The 27,336-nt window shown below is 39.5% G+C and overlaps 1 protein-coding gene across 7 annotated transcripts in view; it reads left to right on the top strand.

Moving 5' to 3' along the window:
* The window catches only part of LOC129725873 (uncharacterized), an 80,116-nt gene that overhangs the window by 37,198 nt on the left and 15,582 nt on the right, over positions 1–27,336 (top strand). For all 7 annotated transcript variants that reach the window (XR_008728187.1, XM_055682226.1, XM_055682227.1 and 4 more), the window contains exons 6-12: positions 18,065–18,247; positions 18,304–18,462; positions 18,526–18,735; positions 18,800–18,953; positions 19,017–19,187; positions 19,535–19,712; positions 19,771–19,936. Coding sequence is in view for 6 of the 7 variants with exons in the window: in XM_055682226.1 (XP_055538201.1) it covers positions 18,065–18,247; positions 18,304–18,462; positions 18,526–18,735; positions 18,800–18,953; positions 19,017–19,187; positions 19,535–19,712; positions 19,771–19,936 (1,221 nt within the window). In the remaining variant the exon portion in view is untranslated. The remainder of the gene's footprint in view (positions 1–18,064; positions 18,248–18,303; positions 18,463–18,525; positions 18,736–18,799; positions 18,954–19,016; positions 19,188–19,534; positions 19,713–19,770; positions 19,937–27,336) is intronic.

Genomic DNA, 27,336 nt, shown 5'->3' with positions numbered 1-27,336 from the left:
CCACATATTCATCTCATACAACATGAAAACACAATTGAAAATAGGAAACAACGCATATTTTCTAACTAAACCAATCTGCTAATCCATGGAATGGATTCTTCTTAGTTCACTTTAGATTCCTCATAAAGTATAATCCTCAAAAACTCACTTAAAAGCACTAAATTTGATATTGTAGTCGGGAATCTGCACTCGAAAACTCATTTAATTCAATCGCCTACCTCAGAAAACAAAATCCGCGCATTGCTCTATACGACTACAACGGGACTCGTTCAGCAGCCAACCAAAGTTTTTTCCAACACTAGCACTTTTTATTTTAATCACTGAGCAAAATCATTCACTACACTAAGAATACTTTAATCTTTGAAATGTTTACCTCAAATTTCCAAAAACAAGCTTGAATTAGCAGGCATATATTAGATGAATATCTACAATTCGTAAATTTTATCTGTATGTATATTCATCTGTATATTTTCACTGCGTTGAAGAAAATCAAAAGTTGCCAAATCAGTTTCTGTTAATACGAAGAAATCATACTAAAAATGTTGAACCTCTCCGACATAATTGACTTAAATCTACAGCACTGCAGTGGTTATCTAGGTTACCAATATTGCACGTAAACAACTACAACGTATATCTAGGTAACCTACTACGACGGGCTGTGGCTACCTTCATTCATGATAATATGATTCATTCATGATTATAAGTGTGATGAATATGGGGGCGTCGCGAGATGAATAATTGAGCAAAGATCCAAGTTTTGAGATGGATATTAAAGCGTTGTGAAAAATGGTTTGTTTTACAAAATTTACGATAAATCTAGCTAATTTTTACAATTACATTTTACAATTTACAATGCTGAACGATTCCATAAGAGCACGTAGAGGCCCGGATTTGAGGGGGGGGCAAAGGGGGAAAATGCCCCGGGCCTCCCGGTTCAAGGGGCCCCCTTAGACCTGGGGCGACCTTTGATTTTGCTCGTCAACTTCCAGAACGTTACCTCTAAATGTTTTAAGAAAACAGGGCCTCACAAACAAATTTGCCCCGGGCCCCCCAGCGCCTAAATCCGGCCCTAAGCACGTAAGCATATTTTGTTTATTTGTTCAATGATTTCGTGAAAATTTGGTGTTTAATCCGTGCATTCTTCGTGAATATCGGTTTGATGAGATGAATAATGGAGAAGTTCCTATATTTAAATTTTCAAAAAAATAAAAATAAATAACTGGAAATTTTATTCCTAATTATAAGTTTTAAGTTTAAGTTCATGCTTTAAAACGTCGAACTTTCTTCCTGTTGTTCAAATATCTTTGAAAATCTGAGAAAATATTCTCAAGGAAGTGTATTTCAAGATCAAGTGAAATTTTACAGATTTTTGAAAATAGAGATAAATGAGCCCTTAAGCTACCTGCAGTCAAGGTGAAAATTTATTTAATAACCTTCATCTTTGTAACAAGTTGTCAAACTCAGATGAAATATTCCACTAGCATCATTCACGGTCACACAGCAAAATGTGCTGAAATTCCAAACAAATGATTTTCACCGTTTCTTTGATAAAGCGAGAACCTTTTCCGTTTTGAAATTCTTGAGACTTATCGCAGTATAAGGAGTTTATTCCTAAGCTTTTTCTTCCATAGGTTTTCAAGATAATGAAAAACTTTGGCATTACAGGGTTAATGTGGGTAGGCAAAAATAAAATGGAAATCTTTGAAATTCCCAATAGATAACAATTGGGTTGTTTAGCTATACTAGTTTTTTGTATCATCTTAAAGAGCTGCATTATTTAAACAAAATATGATTTAAAAAAAAAAATTATCGTTGTTTTTCGGTTTATAAATCACAAATTACAACTGCTCGAAATCGCTTTAATGACGGTTCGCCCAACTGTCATTCAAGCGGTTTAGGACGATTTTTATTCTTCATTTAAAAATCGAAGGACAATGATATAAAATTTAAAAGAAAAAAGTGCAGCACAGGCTGGTTCAAAATAATCGATGTACTAACCAACATGTAAATTGAACAGAAGTTGGTGAAAAAATTATCGTTTTCGTACAAATGACCATCTGATTTTACCGGCCGAGAGCCGTCCTTCCTCTACGAAATAAACTAAGTAGCCGCAAGATTGGCGTAGATAAACAAGTCCACAACTTTGCGCATGTTACCAATGAGATGCTATTTCTAGCTTTTCCCATGTACTTTGTTCGCCTGATGCGGGTGTGGAGCTACCCAGAAATGGTTCAGGTCCAATGAATTGCTGAGCAGATCCTCGTCTTGCAAGGCTGTCGGTATGTTCATTTCTTTCGATTTCGCAGTGATTGGGTACCCAAAGTAACATAACTTTGCTGAGACGGGAAAGTTCCCTGAGTGCTGCATTGCTTTCAAGCATTGATCTAGTATGCAGTGTATGTTAAAATTGTCTGGGAGCCCTCCTCTAGAGTACGAAGAAGCGCCAAACCACCATAGAAATTTGTGTTTGATTTGTATGAGAGCGCTTCCTTTGAGAAGAGGGAGGAGTGTCGACCACAACGAAAATATTTTTTTTTCTCCCGAAAGCCTCCACATGCCAAATTTGGTCAAATTTACTTAATTAGTTCTTGAGTTGTGATTTGGTTGTATTTGCTTTATCGGTTTTCAAGTTGTGCTTAATTTGCGGTTCTCAAGTTGTGCTTGTTTTGCCTTCAAAAACTTTAACATGCCAAATTTGGTTCCATTTACTTGATTAGTTCTTGAAATCCGTAGAAATTTCAGAATAGGGCGAGGTCTCGAACTATCTTAGTAACCTATTCCGGCCCCTTAAACCCTTATATACGAAATTTCACGGCGATCCGTGCAGTAATTTCCGAGCTTATATGGATCAGACAGACAGGCAGGATTGCATTTTTATATGTTTAATAGATTCAATCAATCAGTCAATCGAACTCGGCGACTTTTGTAACAATTTCAACCAAATATTTCGATGAAATATATTATAATGATAATGATTCGCCGTAAACTCGACAGCCTTCAAATCTCCTTTGGTGAAATTCTTAAAGTTGATGCCGAAAACTCTTCACATAATTTGTATAATTTCTGAGCTTTTTGGAGACGTTTCATGCATTACTAAGACATATGGCATCATAGAAAAAATCGATGTCGACAATTTAATGTATCACTACCTGTGCTTTTTTCATCGATATTTTTCGTGAAACTTTGGCCGTTGTTGAGCGACAAAAGTAAACTTTTTCGTGTTTGTTTATGTATCCTTCTATAGTAATCGAATAAAAATCTAAATTCTGTGTATATTTTGTTTGTGAATAATATTACTTTCTATCCCGTTTTGGGTAAATTACACCATATTCACACAGTTCGAGAGAAGAAGTTTTTGGCTTGTAAATAAAAATGATGAATTATGATTCATAATACAACAAAATTAAAATTTCTCTCTGTCACATTAGGTGTCAGATCGCTAACTTAGGTGCTAGACGCAAATGTTCTAGAACCCTTATTACATGTGAGAAAAATTATGCGATATGACGGCTCTACCTTGTACCCTATACATATTTTTCGCATGTGTTGTGTATATAAAGGCTGACGAAAGAATCCTATCTATAAATCACCGTCGTTTTTGTCGTCCTTGTTATTGCCATTAGCACAAAAAAAACTAACAGCTGTGACTGAACGACGCTTAGTCTCCATCTCATCAAACCAAAAGAAAAGTTACTCTTCTCCTTTCTCAATCTGTAGTATATTCACTATAGTCGTTTTCATGCGTTTCTTAAAGCAGGCTATGTTTACGCGGCACTCTTTTTGTGGATTTTGGAATTTACACGGATTTTACGCGCCACATATTGCCAGCATCAAAAATTGCTTTAGCCCTAGAAAGATAGTCTGCATCAATTTGACTCCTCGCTTCTAGTGAAATTGTCCTTTTCTATTTAAATAGTGCGAATCCGTTCTCGATTTTCAAACAACTGAATTCTGGTATTTGTTATGTATCGAATTTTAAATCGAATTTAAATTTAATGCATCAATTTAACCCCAGAATAAGCCTATCTTTCTTGGGTTGGTGTATTTTTTTCTTTCGTTTCTTTTTCGATGAAAAATCTTTGTCATTAATTTCACTGAATTCAAAACTCCCACGTTAACAAACAGGTTATTGCAATAACAACAACCCAAAATTTCAGCTAATGAAATAGTCCTTGAGTTATGATGACACATTTCGTAAATGATGAGGTCGATACTTAATGTTTTCGATCCCATGTTTTTAGTGAGAAGCTTCGAGATTTCACTGCTTGCGAACTTCCAGCCCCAAGTCGGTTATACTGGTCTGAAAACAGACCGATGATGCTCAATGCGAGGAAAAAAGTGCGTAAGAAAGAGTTTTATTTGATTTATAGATTTGGGTAGTTACAATAACCCATGTGTGAGCTGAATACTTTGTTCATCAATTTTCCTTCTTCAAAACTGTGTCTATAACTTTCCCTTGAACGAAATCTAGACAGGTGAATGCAAAATTTCATTGAACATGATTACAGGATGGTTTCTGACTTGTCAGTCTGACTATCATCGCAAGTAGATATAAGATATAACAAATCAGACAGTCTTATAAGTTTATTAACTTTTACCTTAGCTTTGCGTAGTAGAAAGGATTTTTATATAATGATTGAACGTAATCAGAGTCTGATTTACGATTGAAGGAGCCCGGGGCCCAGTTTTAGGTTGGGACAAAAAAAACAAAACCGTTTTTTTATCGTACGAGTTAAAAACATTTATTTGTTGAGGTGCCAGATGTTTTAGGAAAATGTCTGCAACTGCTCGAAAACCGAAATTTGTTTTCTTGATATCTGAAAAAAGAACCTATCTCAATTTGACTATCTCCCCCAACAGGTCCCCCTAAATCCGACTCTGAACATAATAAAAAGCCTTGTAAGGAAGGTACACATTCACTGATTAGGTGGATTAAGCTAGCTTCATTTTCTTGCTTCGTTTTACTAATGTTTTCTGGTGTACTCATCACTTGCCCCAACAGTGAACCTGAACTCTGTTTCGTGCACACTATTGATTGCTGCAGACACAAGCAACTGTAAATGGAGTAGGTACCGGTGGCGAAGAACGAACGGAAGATAAACAAATTTATTATTTCCTTGTTTGAACAACTCTCAGTGAATCGATTTGATTGCTGGCAGGATTTCTTGTTTGCGTATCCTTTGAAATGCAAACACAATTTGAGGCTGGCCTTATTACTGGCTTTCGGTGGCACGTTCTTTTAGTTTTTTTTTTCTATGTTGAATATCTTTTTTCTACATACACGATAGAAGTTGTGATTCACCACCTGGGAGTATTAGGTTACTGGATGAATTTTTAATGAATGGTTGAACCGTTTAATAATGCAGAGGCAAAGTGAAAAGTGTTAACCGCGAGTGCAGAATGAAAAAATGATCATTGCGAATAACAAATTTTGAAAACATACGGTAAATAACTGTGTGCAGTTCCTAAAATATCATCAGTAGAAAAAGCTGAAATTTGATTTCCGGCTGTTTGAAATCTAATTTAAGCCCCCATTATTTCAGAATCATTTGAATAATTATTTTAAAATCATCAATCCACAGCCTAATCGCAATATTATAGAACAATCTTTCTTTTAAAAAGTTGTTGTATATGATGAAGCGCTTATTTTAAGAAATCAGAGTGACCAACATTCGCTGATTCAAGAAATCCTTTATAACTTTATTTTCTATGTCTATAAAAATAAAAATTGTTCTACAATGTTGTAACCCAATCAATTTTAAGCAACTTTGTAAACTTTGTTGTTTTTTTATCTTTGAAAATAACCGATTTAAAGCTATTTTACTGACACATACAAGGTATTTAATAAGTTCGAATACATTTTAAAAATGTGTTGTGAGAATGAAAATATAAGATATTCTTTTCCAAAGTATCTTTTATTGAGAAAATGTTTATTTAGAACCATTACGACAAATTAACTGAGAGCACCCCGTTTTGACGCTGTATGACGACCTTGAGACGTTTCTCAAAAGAATCGGCACGCATCTGGTCCATCGGCATCTCGTCCCAGATTATGGAAATGAGCTTCTTAAAAGGCGTGGCGGTCAAAATTGGTCAACTTTAATTTGCCGTATTGTTTCAGTCGTTTAACAAAAAAAAAAAAAAAAAAAAAAAACATCAACATCCCTTATTCCGAAGATGTGCGAAAATGGTCATGTCAAATTTCGAAAACCGACCATGTTCATTTTGTTCATTGGTCCAAAAGAAAAGATCTGTGCAAAATTCCAGCTCAATCCCACATGATTTGAGGGTGCCTCAAAGCGCTGAAAGTTATGATTTTTCGATCCTCGAAAATCCACCAACCAATCGAATCCGAAGGCTGAACAAAGTGACCAAGAAGGCTGTACATTACTTTATGGAAGGAATCGTCCGGTAATTCGCATTCGCTAAAAGTGAAGCTTGAGTCAATATGTTTCTTTATTTTCAATATTTTCTTTATTCTGTACACCTTTTAAATTTAGCTATAGTGCTCACTTTATGTTCATTTCCAGCGTGTATCTTACCAGTTAGCTCCAGGTCGAAGTGTCCTTTGCTGTTCGAAGAAGTCGTCTCCATTCAATTCAGTCCATGGCTGCAGATCGCCAGTCATGTCGTCTGCGGAGGCCCCGCAGGTCGTCTTCCACTTGATCGAGCCACCTTGGTCGCTGCGCGCCCCGTCGCCTCGTTCCAGTCGGGTCGTTATCAAGAACCATTTTCACCGGGTTGTCGTCCGACATCCTAACGACATGTCCAGCCCACCGTAATCTACCGTTGTCGCCGTTTGTACGATGAGTGGTTCTCCCAGCAGCTGATGCAACTCGTGGTTTATCCGCCTCCGACATGATCCATCTTCCATCTGCACTCCACCACAGATGGTACGCAGCACCTTCCGCTCGAAAACCCCAAGGGCGCGTTGGTCCTCCACGAGCATGGTCCAGGTTTCGTGGCCGTAGAGGACTACCGGTCTGATTAGTGTTTTGTAGATGGTTAACTTCGTGCGGCGACGGATTTCATCCGAGCAGAGCGTCCTCCGGAGGGCCATAAGGCGTCGACGAATTTCTCTGCTGGTGTCGTTGTCAGCTGGTGACTGCCCAGATACACGAACTCGTCTACCACCTCGATTTCCTCACCGCTAATATGAATTCGTGAGCCTCCTCAGCTGGTCTCGAGGTACGATGCTGGCCCAACAAGCCAGTTGTCGTAGGTTCGAGTCTCGGCTCGGGAGAGACTGTTAGTGTCAGTAGGATCGTAGCGCTAGCCCCGCAATTGTCCTGTTCACTCAACAGTTGGCTGCGAAGTCTGTGTATAGTAAACAGTTCCGAATCGGAATGTAACACCATAGCTTTGCTTTTAATATGAATTCGTGGCGGGAGGTTTACACTGTCTTCTCTGGAACCTCGTCCTCTCATGTACTTGGTCTCCGATGCGTTTATGGCCAGTCCAATTCTTCCGGCTTCAGCCTTCAGTCTTATGTACGTCTCCGTCATCTTCTCAAGGGTTCGTGCTACAATATCAATGTCATCGGCGAAGCCAAAGAGCTGAACAGGCCTTCTAAAAATCGTGCCACTCGTGTCGATACCAGCCCTACGTATCACACCCTCAAAAGCGATGTTGAATAGCAAGCACGATAATCCATCACCTTGCCGTAACCCTCTTCGAGATTCGAAGGGACTCGAGAGTGTCCCCGAAACTCGAACTACGCACATCACCTGATCCATCGTCGACTTGACCAACCGTGTCAGTTTATCCGGAAAACCGTATTCGTGCATAATCTGCCATAGCTGATCTCGAACGATTGTGCCGTATGCCGATTCAAAATCGATGAACAAATGATGTGTAGGCACGTTATACTCACGGCACTTCTGTAGGATCTGCCGTACCGCGAATATTTGGTCCGTGGTGGCGCGGGCATCCCTAAATCACGCTTAATATTACCCCACGAATTCCCTCGCAAACGGTGATAGTCAGGGCCGGATTTACGATTGTGGGGGCCCGGGGCCCAGTTATAGTGGGGGCCCCGAAATAAAACAAAACCTTTTTTTTATCGTACGAGTTAAAAACATTTATTTGCTATTGAAAAGTTATCAAAAATTTGTTAAATTTTTTCTTTCGTGTTGTTTTGCAGAAAACTTATTAATTAAATAATCAACATTCAACTCCTTCAGTATACTCGTACTCGAAACTTAATAATGCTAAGACTGCCTTTCATTCTCCACAGTCGTACGCAACCTATTTTTAACTAGTTTCATCTTCGATTTTTTTTTCTTGACACCTGAAAAAAAAACCTAATTTGAAAAAATTGCGATCCACAGGCAAAAATTTGCACACAATTTGAGAAAGACTGCGCAAATATAAGACGACTCTGACAATAATCTACAGAAACTAGGAAAAAACTACACACATCTGCAGGTCAATTAAATCTGCACACGAACTCAGAAAATCTGCATTTTGCAAAGCACATCTGGTGTTCCTGATTCGGACAAGTTAGCAAAAGCAATGCATTAAAAAAACTTGTGGGTTATTTTCTTTCTCTGCTTTATCTCCCATGCGCGCTGGTTCAATTCAAATGGTGTGATAATGTGTGTCTAAACATTCGTGAAATTGGAAAATTTAAATGATTTGATTTCCAAAATTCGTAACAGTAACTGATCGACAAGACATGAATAACGAGTTTTACTCGCTAAGAACAAACTTTTTGACCGGAAGATTCGATGAAACAGATGACTTAACTTGGTCTGAGTAGTTGGACGCCACAATGCCAATGGTAAATTTATGTTTCCGTTACTGAGATCATTTGTGCGAATTTTTTCAATAATTCCACATTCTTCGGCTTTTGTAGAACGCATATTTTCAATATATAATTGCAGCAAGTCTAAAGCCAGAAATCTCATGGCCCCTAAGCTTATGAGCTCAATTTTAAAAGTTAAAAGCTACGTTGCTAACCAAGCAGGAGCTACTAGAATTAAATTAACAAAAACATGCATGAACATCACGTAAAGATAAATAAGCAATATCGTGTTCAGTTACTACATTTGATTAACTCGCCTAATTATAAGTTTGGAACCAATAAAAAATTAGGCCAAAGCAAAAAATGGTGATTTGTTTCAATATATTCTTTAAGGAAGAAGATTTTCATGCAACATTTTTAGTTTGCTGGATACAGATTTTTTATATAGATTTTTTAGCCCATGAAACAGATAATACAGACATTTCGAGCAAAAATACAGAAATAAATGTGGCAACCCTGATCCAAGGGGAGCTCCATGGATGTAGTTGTGATATTGGCGCTAGCGAAAAAATAACACTGAAAGAAAGTGTCAGATTGAAATGGTCTGATCAAATTTTCTTAATGTAATTCGAACTTTTGATTAAATCTCATTTTTTAAAGAGAAAAAATCTTTTTCTCAATTTGTGGGGGCCCCAAAAATGTGGGGGTCCGGGGCCCGGGCCCCCTGGGCCCCCCATAAATCCGGCTCTGGTGATAGTCGACGGCACAGAATTTGAGAGAGTACCTTGTAGGTGGCGTTCAGCAACGTGATTGCACGGTAGTTGCAGCAATCCAACTTATCGCCTTTTTTGTAGATGAGGCACACTGTACCCTCCATCCACTCCTGCGGTACTCCTCCTCCTCCTCCCAAATTTTGACAATAACTCAGTGTAGCGCCTTAGCCAGTGATTCACCACCGTGTTTTAACAGCTCGCTGGGGAGTTGGTCAGCTCCAGCGGTTCTATTGTTTTTCAGCCGGCTGATCTCCTCTCTAACCTCCTGGAGGTCAGGAGCTGGAATTCTGTCGTCATCTGCGCATCGCCGAGATTTACTACCACTCCGTCGTCGTCCTCTGCTACATCGCCATTAAGGTGTTCATCGTAGTACTGCTTCCACCTATCAATCACCTCACACTTGTTCGTGAGAAGGTTGCCGTCCAGGTTCTGCACATGTCGGTTTGTGGCACATAGCCTTTGCGAAGACTGTTCAGCTTCTCGTAGAACTCCATCGCCTCGCGATCTCGATCTTTCTCCTGATGCTTCTGTTTCCGTAAGACCGAGTTTTGTCTGTTCCGTGCGTGTCGGTAGCGCTCCACGTTCGCCCTCGTTTGATGTTGCAGCATTCTCGCTCGTGCTGCATTCTTCTCTTCCACTAACTATTTGCACTCGTCGTCAAACCAGTCGTTCCTCCTGTTCGGAGCCATAGTACCAAGCGCCGCTACAGCAGTACTACCTATGGCTGATCGAAGGTTCCTCCAGCCATCTTCAAGAGTAGCTGCGCCTCAGCGTCTCGTAGTTGCCCGATGTTTGGTCGCGGTGGGCGACTTTGACGCGTGTTTCGCACCGTCGAAAGTTTTGAGCGCATGCATACTGCAACAAGGTAATGGTCCGAATCAATATTCGCACTGCGGTAGGTGCGAACGTTGATGACGTCAGAGAAGAATTTACCATCGATTAGAACGTGGTCGATTTGGTTGTCCACTTGTAAGTCAGATGATCTCCAGGTGGCTTTGTGGATGTCTTTGCGGGGAAGAAGGTACTTGTGACTACCATACCGCGGGAGGCTGCAAAGTTCACACATCGTTGGGCGTTATCGGGCTATTCGGCCTGATCACCGGTCTGTACGTTGCCTCCCGTCCTATCTGAGCGTTCATATCACCGATGACGATCTTAACGTTCCGTTGCGGAGAGCTATCATACACATTCTCCAGCGCTTCTTTCTCGTCGTCGGCTCTTCTTTCGTGTGGACAGTGCACGTTGATGATGCTGTAGTTGAAGAACCGGCTCTAATTCTCAACTTACACATCCTCGCACTGATCGGCTGCCACCCGAACACGCGTTGGCGCATCCTACCCAGCACTATGAAGCCAGTCCCTAGCTCGATGGTAGTGCCACAGCTCTGATAAAAGGTAGCCTCTCGATGTCCGCTTTTTCATACCTTCTATCCCGACCAGCAAAGTTCCTGCAGTGCCCAAATTTTCATTGCTGGTTTTTGGTGTGTGTGTTTCCAGCAATCTGTTCAGCAAAATGAAATTTGCTGACTATTCAGTAATGCTTAGTTGCATAAAAGTGACAGATCGTTTGCTGCATGTTCAGTAAAACAAAATACAACTTGCTGGTTGTCAGCTATGACAATTTGCTGTACATTCAGCAAAGCATAAATCGATTTGCTGGTTAACCAGTTACTTCAAGGGAACCATGTTTCCCTCAGGCACCAGCTTCCCTCCGCCCATCGGATCATAGCCAAATTACTGTTGAACTAGAGATGTATGATTATCATTTCAACCTTTAAGTTCATCTAGCCCAACAGTGACTTAGCTATGGTCCTATATCCGCTATCAGGAGCTTAACGATGATCCCGTACCAGCTGCATAGCGATTTGGCGCGTTTTACTAAGGGATCATTCAAATAATACATAACGCGCTCAGGGGTGGGGGGTATTCAGCGAAGCGTTATATTGCGTGTGGCAAACATGTAAAATTGCGTTACATGGGGGTGGGTGGTATTGAAAATTGCCAAACTCCGCGTTATGTAATATTTGAATGGTTCCTAATGACAGCTTGACGTAAAATATTTTGACAAATCAATTCTTTCGCTGGATTCCAGCAAAAATTCATTCTTTGTTTTCTGTTCAGCAAATAGATTTGCTGTATTTTTGCGAATGACTGAATCGATTACTGGTTTTCAGTAAATTTATCAATGAAATACTGGTTTGTAGCTAAAATAAAACTACTGAACGAAGTTCAGTAAATTGTAGAACTGAATTACAGTAAACTTTTGAAAAAAAAATGCTGTGATTCAGTAAACAAGTGATATGCTGATACACTTTCAGCAATGTACTTTGCTGAATCTTAAAGAGAAATTTTGGTGTGCGATTTCGAAGTTGCGTGGATTCAGTTCATCATATATGATCCTGTCGCAGCCGTGAAAGCCTAACGATCTGCAGTTCCATGTACCGAGTTTCCAATCGTAGTCCTTATTTCGTCGCCTAGGTCTGTGCCGATTGTTCCGATCCGTATTAACTTCTTCGCGCGTGTCCCAGCGTGTATAAACTTACATAAATGTCCAGGGGATTGAGGCCACAAAGTCAAAACAAACAAATCCTCCCGACAACACGCTTGTATATCATCCGTGCGAGTCAGCTACGTCGAAAGACGTAATGATCCTTCCCGTAGATGTCCCGAAGTGCCGGGACCCTTACCTGCTCAAGAACCCTGATCTCATAGTACGCAGTGTAGATTTTCACATTTTTGCCTTTCTCCTAGAAAGGTATAGCAATCACTGGAAAAACCGAAGGTTTAAAAGTGGTCCCAATGGCCGAATGTCATATACCACTCGACTTCTTTCGACGAACTGAGCATTTTCTGTATGTATGTATGTATGTATGTATGTGTGTGTGTGTGTATGTGCAACTTTTTTTTCTCACTCACTTTTCTCAGAGATGGCTGGACCGATTTTCATAAAATTAATTGCAAATGAAAGGTCTAGTTGCCCTATAAGACCCTATTGAATTTTATTGTAATCTGATTTCTAGTTCAGAGGTTATGTATCAAAATGTAAAAATCACGAAACATCAATATCTCAGAAACTACACAACCGATTTGAACAAAATTGGTTTCAAATGAACGGGCTACCTAAAAACCCTCAACTTTTGAATTTTATGAAGATTGAACATATGGTTCAGAAGTTACAGAAAGAAACGTGTTCTGGAGACTGTTTAATCTCACTCATGTTTCTCAGAGATGGCTGGACCGATTTTCATAAAATCAGTGTCATATGGAAAGTCTTGTTGCCCCATAAGACCCTAATAATTTTTTTTGCGAACGGATTATTACTTTTCCTGTTATGTGTTATGTGAAATCCAGCTATGAAAAGAAACATATTCTGATGACTACTTGGACTCACTCACTTTTCTCAGAGATGGTTGACCCAATTTCCACAAAATTAGTATCAAATAAAGGTCTAGCTGCCTCATAACATCCTATTGAATTTTGCTGTAATCGGACTGTAACTTCGTCTGTAATGTATCGAAATGTGAAAATCACGAATCTTCATTATCTTAGAAACTACACAACAGATTTGAACAATATTGATATCGAATGAACGGGATAGTTAAGGGTTAACTGATGGATTATGATTGAACACGTGGTTTCAAAGTATGGCTTCCCCATATGTCCCCTTTTTATTTGATTGTAATCAAACTTAAGCAACCGTTATGTTTTATTTTGTAAAACAACGAAAGTCTATTATCTCAAGTATTAGACGACTTATTTGAACATAACTAGTGTCATACAAACGAGTCATCTCTCAAACTTACAAATAACAAACTTCATAACAATTTGATAAACTGTTCAAAAGATTTGTAAAGAGAAGAAATTCAAAGACTATTCAACACTATAGCTGCTTTGAACAATATATATGGTCTCAACATGATTTAAATGTGGTATCGTACTATTTGAACGTTCCCGGTATCGCTCGTGATTAAATTGTTCGAAATTAAGAGTCATTTCTTATATTTCGCTATTTTTGAAGCACTAACATTACGTCAAATTTCATATTTTATACTTTAATTACAACATCAATATTTTAGAACCCAAAGAATGAATATACCTTTTTGGATTTAAGCAATAATGTAAATCTATTTTTACAAATAATAAGTTTGAATGAGAAAGGCTGAGTCTGACCGCTAGGTGGATTAATTTAGGTTTTCTAATAAAAACCAGTAGGAGCTAATCACGCTCGAAAACGGCCCCTTAAACCATCACCGACGCGGTGCTCTGGAACCGCGGGATGTTTATTTGGGACAAGGGAATGCTGGCCAACGTCCGCACCCACAGCCGGTCATTTTGGACACTGTGCGGCAGTTGCAAGACAAAGAATTTCTTATAAAAAATTCCTGAACCGCGTGCCGCGAAGAATCTCATTGCGATGTTGCAGTACTCCTACATTATGCGCGGTTAACAAACAACAAATGACAGCAAGTCGACACTCTCGCTGTCGCTGGACTTGTTTGTTGCTAAATAAAGCATTTATGCTCTCGGAAAACCAATAAAATGAACAAAACGGTTTGAGCTTTTTTTTTTCTTCCCCTTCCAATATTCAAGTTTTTTGGGGGGGGGGGGGGGGTGGTAACATAAAATGAAAATAAAATTTGTAACGGCCTTATTTTCAAAGATATAAAAAAACTTATTTACAAAGTTTCTTAAAATTAACTGTGCTTCAACATTCTAGAACAAATTTTGTTTCTGATTACACAAATAAGAAAGTTATATTTCTGATTTCATCGAAAATATTGGTAACCCAAAGTTTTGATAACATGAAATTAAACGCCCAATCATAAATGACAACTTTGTAACAGAAGGATTTTCTCTGTAACATTACTATTGAGCTCTATATTCAAATTTTCACCTAAATTCGTTGTGGAATCATTCAACAAACTTTCAACAATCATTCATGAATAATTTTAGAATCATTTCCTAACCATTTTAGAATCATTTAAAAATATTCTTATTACCCGTTGAGAAGCTATTAAAAACTTGTTTTAGAATCTTTACAAAATCATTCTGTAGTCATTCAGCGTTCTTTTGAATATCGTTGAATCACTTTAAATTCATTCAAGAATCAGTTTAAAATTAATTGAATTTTTTTAGAAATCACCTTGGAATTTGTTTAGACACATTTTAGAATCGTATTAAAAACGTTTTCTTCATTTGAAAATCACTTTTGGATGATTTTAAAATATTTTTTTAAACTTGTTTTATTTTCCAATAGAATTATTCAAGAGTTATTTGAGAACAGCTTAGAATCAATTTGATACTAATCGTTTAGTACCACTAATTTTTTTTTAGAATTATCTTAGAAACATCTTAAAATCATTCTAGTATCATCTAGGAATAATTTCAGTAGCATATTGGACTTTTTCTTTATTTAGTTTTAAGACCCTCTACATTAAAATCATTTTAGATTCATTTTAAAATCAATGCAGGATAATTTTAGATCCTGTTTAAAAATCGTTTCAAAATCATTGTTAGAAGAATATTGGAGCTCTTATTAAAAGCATTTTAAAATCTTTTTAGAATAATTTAAATCCACTCACAAAACATTCTTGAGCTTGTTTAACTCTAGCTTGTTTGACTTTTGTTTGAATTTATTGCGGAAAGATAAAAGTAGTAGAAGACTGAAAATTAAACCATGCTAAAATGTATTAACTGAATCTTCCGTAGTAGAAGCAAAAGTTAGTAATTAAAAGAGCCGTCTATAAAAGGGAACAATGTGACCTCGTTTTCATTCATGGCAAGAGATGCATCACAAATGATTTCAAGTTAAATCTGTATCCATCTATACTTTTTGACAAAAATCTGTAATCAGTATCACACCGAATCTGTGCCAGATAGAAACAAAAAATCTATACTTTTGGAGCTTAATCTGTACCTGTGGTGACACTGAACGAGAGGGGTTTGAAAAATTTACTCCTCTATTTCACAAAAATCCTTTTATGATTTTAGCTTACCATTTTGAGCATGAGCATGAGCATGATTGACCGCCCGCGGTTGCTACTCCGTTATTGCCAGATCAGCTGTAATTACACAGAGAACCAATAGATGATGCTTGGGATTAACATTCATCCTCAATGTGTAAAAACTGGTGACCTTAATCTTTATATCAGGCAATACCAGCGCCGGCCGCATCCGAATGCAGGTCAAAGAAGGAGTGTGTATAGGAATATGTTGACGTGATACTCGCTTTTTTGGAAGCCGAGAACACCTCTGCACTTCCACGAGAAATCACTGGGATGTTGGAGAAAAGGGTAAGGTTTGCAGCAGATTTCGTTTTGGTAAACGATGCGCTGAGTTCTAATACCGGGTTCATAATACCAAATATCGCGCGTACGAGTTCATTATATCTTTTACGGAAATCATAACGCGATCCGAGCTCATTCCGGTTGATGATGTAACACCGCAAAAATAATTCGCACGCAAGGATACCGGACCTATAACCTAATCAAGACAGACTCAAATATTCGAAAATCTGTTTATGAAGTCATTATGCAACTACCGAAACGTATCTCTCATTGATTTATCTCAGCTGACTACACAATGTTACGAAGCAACCAGATATGCATGAACCGAAAACAAGAAAAAAGTAAATATTAGGCCCTCAACACATACTGCAAGCGGTCAGCAAGAGAACTTCAAAAACGGCCTATTTGAAAAAGAAGGATGTGTGCGTTGACAGACGAGTCGCGTATAATCCTGATATTAATTGCAAATAATTGAGATATTTGGTGGCGATTGATTACGATGTTTTGTCGCGATTAATTATTTACGATATTTATTGAACGAACGGAACCTACTCCGAATCACTGCGTGCTGAAATAGAACTTACGGGTGGACAGTCTGCGAATAAATGGTTTGGTACACCTCGGCAGTTACAACACACCGAAAATCCATAGTTGAGCAAAGCTCACCTGGGCCGAAAACACGTTTACCCCGGAAAGTTTTGCGCGACCGCTCTATTCCCTCTTACCGACGCATACGCGGAGACACGGTATTTCGCGTTAATTACCACTTACTTCTTGAATAATGAAGCGAAGATACCTACTGAGTACGAAAAACTGGCAAAGTTTCATGCATTCATAGCTAGAAAATTTAAAAAATGCAAATATGCATATCTAACAAGACCGAGCACTAATTAGATTCAACAAAATGCCAAAACAATCGCAATCAAAATTTATTTGCCATGCTGACCGACAAGATTTCTACTTAATTAAATTAAAAATTGTCTATGTGTTTCAGTATTTACTCAAAAGCTAGAAAAATCATAAAACAAGGGCATAAAACTGCTCAAAATGAAAGCAGAGAAGAAAAAAAACAAAAAAAAAACATTGCTTCCCTTTTGCCATGCAAATCAAACAAAAAACACAGGCAAAACGTCTGAACCATCATGCTAGTGCGAGAAAGTGCCGCACGCAAGAGCAACGGTCATCCTGCACTCGCACTTCTCTCGCTTTTCCTTGTTCACCTTGCACTTACTCACACACACTTATGACAAGGCAAGGGCTTGCGGGAAACGTGCTCCGCCACCGAAAAAGAAATGCAGCTCTCACAAATTAGCCACAAAATTGCACGAATCTTTCACGGATTTCAACATTGACATCACTCTCACCGATAATACGAAACCGCCACATTTCGTATTACCTTTTACTCCACCCTTTGCACTTAAAATATAACGATTACGCGACGGGAAGGCTAAATAAAATACGTCGACATTATTGCACTATCCCCAACCGTACTCGACAACCCTCGGAACACTTCATCGCGATTCAAATCAAACACTCGGAATTCACACCGAAACAACAGCGGCCTTCATTCAATAAACGTAGACACATTCCTTTTCCAGATAGAAAATATATAACTTATAAAAACTTGAAAAAACGATGAAAAATTCCGACGAGAAACATTTTCACGTCCGTTTTTGATCACAGCTTGCTTCGATCGACCCAGTGACCCGCGTGATGCAGTAAAGGCTAATTACTGTGAAGGGTGCCCTGGTACTCCACAGGCTCCGTTAGAGGCTGGGTATTTCTTAACCCCCCCCCCCCCCATCACGTCATCCATCGGCACGGGTCGCATAACACCTTAGCTTAGGGGTTTTAACCATTGGATTTTACGCAACAGCCATGGTTAAGAGCTGTTGCAACCATCCTCCTTTACAGGGGCTTTGGACCCACTGCTACAGTTCTCAATAATTCAAGTCTATTCGTAAAGGCTAAACTGAACCAAGAGAATCGTAACAGGCGGAGTTTTTATGATTTTAGCTTACCATTTTATTAATTAATTCGAAAAATCTGTTTTTTGTTCCTTCTTAAAACGTTTGTTGGACACAGGGTCTGATGAAGTTTTGAGCGAACTTTTTGCAAAATTTATGATTTTTAACCTAACATTTATAAGAAAAATATTATCCATTTCACAGATCAGAGCGTTAGAAGCTAATTATGACTGATTATTTTTACTTTATAGCTACCTTATAACTTTATTGTCTGTCTTCCATTTCCTCGCAGTCCATTTTACAACAGCTCCCAGACGACCACCGGAGAAAGTTCCTCTACCAGTTGATTAGCAGAGAGCAGCACTTTGTGACGGCAATCAACTTTGGCATCGAACGATTCGTAAACCCTTTAAAGGAACGGAAAGATATAATCTCACCGAATGATCACAAAACACTTTTCCAAAACATTGACGAGGTACTTGAGAGTCGTAAATTATTAGGTTTTTTATGCTCAGCTTTCGTTCTTCGCAGCTATCGCGAATATCAGAGGACATCCTTGAGCAAATCATCCAAGATGAAACCGAGCCACAAATCCATTTCGCTTCCCGCGTCTATCTGTCCAAATGTACGGCCTTGTGCGCGGCCTACAAAAAATACTGCAATGGACTGAAAAAAGCAGACTGCGTCCTGGTAAATTATGCAGCGACGCTGCCAATAATGTTTCAGTTCGGTAAATTTATTCCTTGCTCGTAGGTCAACAAATCAAGAAATTCAAGCTGTGATTTTATGCGTTTTATTACGGAGCCACCGGTGCCACGGAAACGTCCAGACTTAACCACCTTCATACATCGACCGTTGCAACATTTTAGGGAAATTTTAAAGCTAGTCCAAATGATCGCATCCCATTGTCGAGTAGATAGTGAAGAGCATAACAATTTCAACAGTATCATCAACGAGTTACAGGTAGAATCGGAGCTTGCAAGCCACAAATCGTAGCCGATGTAATTTTATATTCTCTTTCAACCAGGCTGCATATCGGGAAATCACGGTAGGTGGCGGACTGATGGAACCGATTGGGGAGGGTCGGCCGTTGCTGACGCTGCAGGATTTGGAAGCGAGGATGGTTTTCACCAAATGTAAACCGTTTCAGCTTGCTGCCCACGGGAGGCAGTGGATTTTTGGTAATTACTATCCACTCGATTGGGAAATTGGGCGATTAGCGATTGCATGTTTGTTTCTTTTAGGTGGGGATTTATCTCGAGTGGAAGGCCGGTCGGTTAAGCCCTACTGGACACTGCTGTTCAGTGATATTCTACTGTTCGCCAAGGTCAGCCGAGACCGTGTGTTGTTCATCACGGAGGAGCCTATTGCGTTAACGAATGTTACCGATTCCTGCTTCAATATTCGGAAGAAGAGTGAGTAAAAGGAGCGAATTGAATCAAGAAAACTAAAATGCATAACCTCACTTTTTTGACAGTTCAGGAAGTTTTGTACGGAGCAATCAAAATTGATTTGTTTTTCCGTCGATTGCCAAAAATAAATAAAATTGGTTAAGTTTCCGTAAAAAAACTACTTGAAGTGTTAGCGGCCATCATGAATTTATTTAGTTATAGCCTCTTAAATCATTTTAAAATATCTGGTTGTTTATCATGAGACCTTGTTATCAATGACAAAAACACTTTGAAAGATGTACGATTTTTCGTTCTGTGCCGTCGAATCTTTTGGAAACTTATTTCAGCAAATAATTTTTGTTGTTTTGCAGATACCGAGTTCCGGATAACCATCGATCCAAACGGTCGCCAAATCGAAAGCCCCACAGTTCACTGCGCCCCGGATTTGACTCGAACACCGAAGAAAAATTCTAAAAAACGCTGTATAATCCTGCGAGCGCCGTCCACGGAATTGAAAGCCGTATGGCAGAATCTTCTTACTAGGCAAATGTGAGTTTTAATGTTGGAATCCACCATCATTGCAATTATCAACCGTTACATTTTACAGATTTTTGGTTAACGCCACTCTGGGATCGACTCCTCTGAGCAGTCCACTGGACTCGCCAGACATATTGCAGACGTTTGTTCCGATCGGTGACATTGGTATGACGGCCGCATCGATGACATCCGCCAAAGTTCCTTCGCTGGATAGCATTCATCTCAAAAATCAACAGGTGTGTTCTAGTGTAGGTTTAGCTTCTACTAACAGTAGTATTTCCTCTCTGTTAAACTCGAATACCATTAATTCGGTATCGAGCGCTGCACTAGGCTTTAGTACAAAAAAATACACTGGTCTCACGGCTGCTCGAAGTATAACTCTGGAAAGTCGAACTTATCGTTCGGCCATTAGAGGTTCCATTTCCGAACTACCCGAGTTAACAATGAATAATTGTACAAATAGTAACGCCAATCGCGGTAATTCGACTGATCATGCTGAATTGAACGACGTCAATAGTAATTATTTACCGAAAACTCTTGATTTATCGGAAAGCTCCAGCAAAGAGAATTGTTCAGAGCTTGTGAACAAACAGACCGTCTCTACTAGGGATCGCATTTTGCACAGCTTTTCTCGAGGATCAAAAGACAACATGCGATCGATCGTAGAGTTTAGCTTGAGCTCCGTCGGGCGATCCTTTATCGACAGCGCAGAAGACTCTGAAGACAATCAGTCTGTGAGTGGAGATTATGTGAACACTCCGGATACTCCTCCTCCGAATGTGTCCCCTTCGTCATCACATCGAAACTCGGAAACTTTTTCCAACGATTTCAAAGCCTCCTCGTCACCCAGCGCTGCCGTGTCTCCTATGGAGGATGATTGCAGTAAGTACCTGCTGGCCAGTGGCTATGGAGGTTCTTGGGATTTGCTAGAGCTAGACTTAGATTTTCACCAGGTTAATTATGACCCTTCCTTCGGGAAAGATGTCACCGAGACGGAGTTCATGGGTGACGACGATGATCCCTTCGGGATGCTGCCATCGCAACCGACTGCACCGAATTTGCTGGATCTATAGTTATACCTGCAGATCTGTTTCAGCAGCAACGAAGTTTGGGCCGGATATAATCTGATCGAGGAAGAGCAAACCCTGCAAACTGTTGGCAATCAGTAGACGATTAGTTTGAGAATTTGGGTTTCGATATTTGGTTACATCATCACAATTCGTGTTCGAATGTTCATCCTCATTGAATCATACGCTTGTCCGGTTGAGCTGAGATGGATCAAACACTTGAGAAATATAGCAAGTGAGAAGAGGCGAATATCCAGGGGTTTACGTGTTGTAATTGCGGATGCTATAATTTGTGCTAGTAATATGTCAATTTTAGAACTTTTTGTATTTCTTCGTCGCAAAATTTCGATCTTATAACGTTTACTTTTGCAACGTGTGTAATGTTATGTAACTAAAATTTACCGAGTTATCAAATATTATAGCATAAATTATGTTATCCACCATTATAGCGCGTGGGAACCTGGGTTGACGTTCTACGGTTATTTGTTCTGATTTTATAACGTTCTCGTTATGATTACGAACAACTTTCAGTAGAACGGCTCCAGTTTCGATTGTTATAGTGCGTAGAACAATATAAAAATATTAGTACAGTAGTAATGACTTGAATAAAAATGGGAATAATTTACTTTTGTTAATTTCTACCAAAGAACATCGTAACCAGGACCAGAAAGAACCCACGGGTAAAATTGTATAACAAGTTGATTCCCACCTTTTTCCATGTTCTTATTTCGTTTTAAATGGTGGTTGTGAGAGTACTCAAAAATTTGAGATCAGTTTGAGATCAACGAATTACTGGGCTAATAATTCTCCCGCTATGCTCTGTGAGTATGTTTATTGTCCGCAATCAAGTAGTAGTCGGGCTGCTTCAATATGTATTCTTTGGTGTTGAAGAAGTTGCGTCCCAGCAAGACTAAAGAGTCTAGGGTAAATTAACCTATAGTGGACCGCTTTCCTATAGTGGACCACCAGCCAGATTAAATGAATTTACACGATAACACGACGGATTTTCAACCAAATTTCATTGGAAACAACTCAACCAGTCAATCTGCATCACAAACATGTATGAGTCCCGATTTATGTTAAGAGAAATGCAGTTATTCTGACGGGTGGTCCACTTTAGGTTAATAAAATAAAGTGGTCCACTATAGGGTTATTTATCTTACTTTGATAAGTATCATGGGTAAAATCAGGCCATTCGGTGTGAAAGAACCTAAGCATGGGCTAATTCTCGGGCTCCCCACTTACCCTTCCTTTACACTGAGTTCTCTCTGACTCTCAATATTGGCATTGCTAATAACACTGTGCTACAAATGAAAAAAAAAATGCAAGAACTTCTGAAGTGACCTAGTGTAGTTTGTAGGTCTTGTTGAGTGTAACATTCGCTCACACTAGAAATTTTCCAAACACCCCCAAAATCTGAAGTTATGGTCAAAATACGGTTTTTTGGACCTCAGCGCATATAATATTTTTTAACTCAATCATTTGTCAACCGATTTTCGATATTTAAGCAGTTTTAGAAAGGGAACAAATAGAGCTTTCAACATATGTACAGTTTTTTACTAATATCAATAAAATATGTTGAGTTATTTGAGTTGAAAGCTAATTTTTTAGATATTTTCACGCAATTTTTCAATTTAATTTGAAATTTACCGTCTATTTTTGTAAGAACCATACCACAAATATACCAAAATTTTGAAAGTATATTCAATTTCAAATCAAACGAAAGTAGTTTTGTGGAAATCGGTTGATATTTGGCTAAGTTATATATTTTTTAAGAACACCAGAATTTTTGGCCTCTATCGCACAGTTATTTCACGGTGCTACAAATGATGCAAAAATGCAAGAACTTTTGATGTGACTTAGTGTGGGTTGTAGCTTTAGTCAAGTGTTACTAGAGCGTTTGCTTGCAATTTTTCAAATACCCCGAAAATGATAAATTATGGTCAAAACACTGTTTTTACCTTAGCTCACATTGTTATATTTAATACGGTTATTTTTCAACCGATTTTTTATATTTTGGCTTTTTTTAAAAGACGAAAGATAGAGCTTTTGAAACATATAAATATGTCGAAAAAGTTAACCTATATGTGATAAATAGTTTCAAAATAAATAAGATGGTTTATGTTATTCTCAATTTTTTCCAAATTCATTCGCAATTTTTCACACATTTTTGTAATGAAGGAGCTTCAATTGCTGTAAAATTTGGAAAGTTCTTTTTAGTACCAAACGAAAATAATAGGTGTTGTTAATGAAAATCTGTTTTAATTTGGCTGAGAAATGATTTGATGAAATCTAAGTATATGGTGGAAAATATCAAGTCATATCTCAGCAAAATTATAACAGATTTTCATTATTATTATTATTATTATTATTATTTATTATAATTCATCTGAGACGTTATAGCCTTAATGAATAAAAAAAATTAAACTACTTGGTAAAATGTCATAAACAACACTTACTGTTTTCGTTTGACACTAAGGGTTTTGACTATAACTTTAATTTTCGGGGTATTTGAAAAACTTCAAGTAAACGCGCAAGTAACACTTGATTAAAGTTACAACCTACACTAAGTCACATCAAGAGCTCTTGCATTTTGGCATCATTTGTAGCTCCGTGGAATAATTGTGCGATAGAAGCCAAAAATTCTGGTTTACTTAAACAATATATAACTTAGCCGATCAACCGATATCAACCGATTTCCACAAAACTACTTTCGTTTGATTCGAAATTGAATATACTTTCAAAATTATAGTTTAATTGTGGTATGTTTCTAACAAAAATAGACGGTAAATTTCAAATTAAATTGAAAAATTGCGTGAAAATATCTAAAAAATTAGATTTAAACTCAAACAACTCAACAAATTTTATTGATATTAGTAAAATCCTGTATATATTTTGTAAGCTTTATTTATTCCCTCTCTAAAACTGCTTATATATTGAAAATCGGTTGATAAATGATTGAGTTAAAAAATATTATATGCGCTGAGGTCCAAAAAACCGTATTTTGACCATAACTTCAGATTTTGGGGGTGTTTGGAAAATTTCTAGTGTGAGCGAATGTTACACTCAACAAGACCTACAACCTCCACTAGATCACTTCAGAAGTTCTAAATCGCTGTTGCACAGTGTAATAGAGGTGCGGAATACAGCAGACACCGGGGAAAGGACACAATAGATCAACGTTTCTGAGCGCAGTGATAACCTCATACATGCGAAAAAGTATACTTTGATCTGACGAGGGAGCTGTTAATGTTGTGCTGAACTCCTAAACATCGAGTCGACAGCCTTGGTTGGTATTTACGAATCGGAAATGGTCGATAGTAGGTCAAGATTTACATAGTTGGCGCGTTTCCACAGCATATTTTTAGTGCTCTTGTTGGTATCTAAACCAGACAGGTACGACAACGAGAAGAGAATCTTGATTACTAATGAAATAAGAATGGTCTTACGGCGACGTTTCGAGGCTAAGCACCTAGGCCGTAGATTCTAGGTGATAGAAGCTTCCTAGAGGCGCTCAAACATTGTTGTGGTTCTCAGTTTGACATGTGCATATACTCGCGCTGTTGTCGAAATGAGAGACGCGGCGCTAGCACAGCGGCAAATGGTTCTTGTGTTAACTGCGTAACCTGCTGTTATACTGTTGAAGGACGAATTTATTGAAAATTTTCTTGAAGTATTACTCTGAGGGATGACACTACACACCAATGATGTCAATAGTTCTTGCTTTGTCTCGTAGTGCTTACTAACCTACTTTACTTTTATGGCGACAGATCGTTAAGATCCTATGCCGAATCCAGAATACGCCTCCACAAAACTCGGTCTAGGGCTGCTCCTCTCCAGTTTCCCTTTACAGCCGCTGCTCTGGCATCCTCGTCGACAGCACACATCCAGCGCGTGCGAGGTTTGCCTCGAAGTCGTCGGCCTCTATCCGGTTCTCTGCTAAATCTTATCTTTGCCGGTCGCTCATCCGCCATCCGTACTACGTGACAGCTCACTGTAACCTGCCGTGTTTCATCAGCTTGACAGTATCCGCGTGTTTGTATACTTTGTACAACTCGTGTTTCATTTTTTAGGTTACCACCGAGTGTAGAATTCTACGCTCGAAGACCCCAAGCGCTCGTCGATTGGCCTCCTTCCCCGATCGTGATCATGATCATGTCCGTAGAGCGCCACCGGGAGGATCAGAGTCCTATAGAGCGCAAATTTTGTAAGGATATGTAGGCGACGGGACCTAAGCTGGCTACGCAATATGTAATAAGTCCTATTCGCTGCCGCAATCCGTCTCTTTACCTCGCGGCTCATCTCGTTGTCACATTTCACGAGAGTATCGAGATAAACAAATTCGTCGACCACTTAAGAAGTATCCCAATCCATCTCCACCGCAGCACCAACATCCGCAGAACTATCACGCTTTCTGCCAGCCACCATGTACTTCGTTTTGGCAGTGTTTATGGTGAGTCCAATTCTCGCAGCTTCTCTTTTAAGAGCCGTTATGGCCTCCTCAACTGCTTTACGGTTACCACCAATGATATCAATGTCGTCCGCGGAGCCCAGAAGCATTTGGGACTTCGTGATGATGGTGCCGCTCCTCTGCACTCCTGCTCTCCGTATAGCACTGTCTAAAGCTATGTTGAACAGCAAGTTCGAGACCTTGCTTCAGACCATCTCACGTCAAAAACGCGTCCGGAAATTCGCCCAATGTCCTGACGCAATATGTGAAACCGCCAAGCGTCGCACGTAGCAGTATAATAAGTTTTGCTGGAAAACCATATTCTAGCTTAATTTGCCACAACTCGTTGCCTTTCACTGTATCGTATGCCGTATAATAAACAGATGATGTGTCTGCCAGTTGTGTTCTCGAAACTTGTGGAGAATCTGTCTCAAGGTAAACATCTTGTCCGTTGTAGAGCGTGCCAATCGAAAACCGCGTTGGTATTCCCCAACAAAGGCTCCCTGCAACGGCCTCAGTCGCTAGAACGGATACAGGAAAGAATTTTGTAAGCCGAATTGAGGAGAGTTACGCCTCGATAATTACTACAGTCGAGTCTATGTCCCTCCTTGTAAATGGGGCATATGAGTTCTTCCAACCAGTCCGTAGGTAGTTGTTCCTTAAACCATACCCTTAGGGTAATCTGGTGAATTCTTCGTTGTCCGTTTTCTCCTATTTCTATCCTGTTCTCCCTTGACGACTCACCTACCTTCCTCACCATTCAACATCACTTCAAAGTGTTGCTAACAACGCCTCGTCATCCACTATTCACCGGTAATCAGGGGAGCTGCGTAGCCGCAAGGTTACAGAGTCCGCTTTATCAAGCGGATGGTCGTGGATTCGAATCTTAGTAGAATCCGGCCATTTGATGTCAAAAAGGACTTTAAGTATGAGTTTATTCTCAGGCTCCCCACCACTTACCCTTCCTTTACGCTGAATTCTATAATACCTTTGCGTGACTTCCTCTTAACAAAAAATAAGTTCCTCTTATCAATAAAACTGGCTAGAAGGACGCACGACGAAACTTCTCTAGGGAATTATAATTGGCGATATTTGGCAGGAGGAAGGAGGCTCGGTATAGAAGAACAGTAAGCGTGTAAAACGAGGGGATGTACATTACACACAAGCACTGATCAAAAATAATAATAAGCATGCCACTTCTTAATAGCGGTATTGCTAAAAATAGAAGTGCGGGATACAGCAGACACCCGGGCATATCTCATAATAGATTAACGATTCTGGTCGCAGTGAGGAAGTTCCTACAGGAAAAAAAAATCAGGTTCCCCTCCCTGTCATTACACATGGCAGGTATTGGCACGGTCCACGGTTACTGATTCCGTCAATCGTTCTATAGAATCTCCTCGTGTCGTGTCTGGTGAAGCAGTTCTTCGCCTCCGCGAGCACGCGATCGTAGTGCTCATGTTTCTTACGGCGGTGAAGTTTCTTTTCGGCAGCTCTTGCCTCCCGGTATTTCTCCCGCACCTGACGCGTCACACGATTAGCTGCTACTAACGTGATGGCGTAGGCCCAATTCTTCTCTCCCGTCACCACTAGACAATCAGCATCGAACCACCCACTACGCGTGTTTCGCTAACCGCATCATGGATGTGCTTCCACTGCTCGTTAAGGTCCACTCCAGCTGGTTCACCGATCCGTCTATCAACTATCCAAGTATACTTCGCAGCATCTCCTTCCGTTGATATCCTCTGGATGTCCAGATGTACCTTCTTCGCCGATCTCGATTTAAATAGGTTGGACAACCGGGCGCGAATCTTAGCTACCACGAGATAGTGATCCGAGTCGATGTTTCGCCCTCGAAAGGACCGCACATCTATGACGTCTGAAAAGTGCCGGCTGTCGATTAGCATGTGATCGATCTGGCAGCAGGCCTCTCCATTGGGGTGTCTCTAGGTGAGATTCCGAATGCTCATACGTGCAAAATGGGTACTACAGATGACCATTCCCCTGGCCGCGGCGAAGTTCACTAACCTCAAGCCGTTGTCGTTGGTGGTAGAGTGAAGGCTTTCCCTATCAATAGCGGGACGAAAGAACTCCTCTCGTCCGACTTGTGCGTACATAT

The sequence above is a fragment of the Wyeomyia smithii genome, chromosome 2 (genome assembly GCF_029784165.1).
Source record: "Wyeomyia smithii strain HCP4-BCI-WySm-NY-G18 chromosome 2, ASM2978416v1, whole genome shotgun sequence".
NCBI lineage: Eukaryota > Metazoa > Arthropoda > Insecta > Diptera > Culicidae > Wyeomyia > Wyeomyia smithii.
Note: the sequence above shows the minus strand (reverse complement) of the source record. Positions and strands in the feature narration are given on the sequence as shown.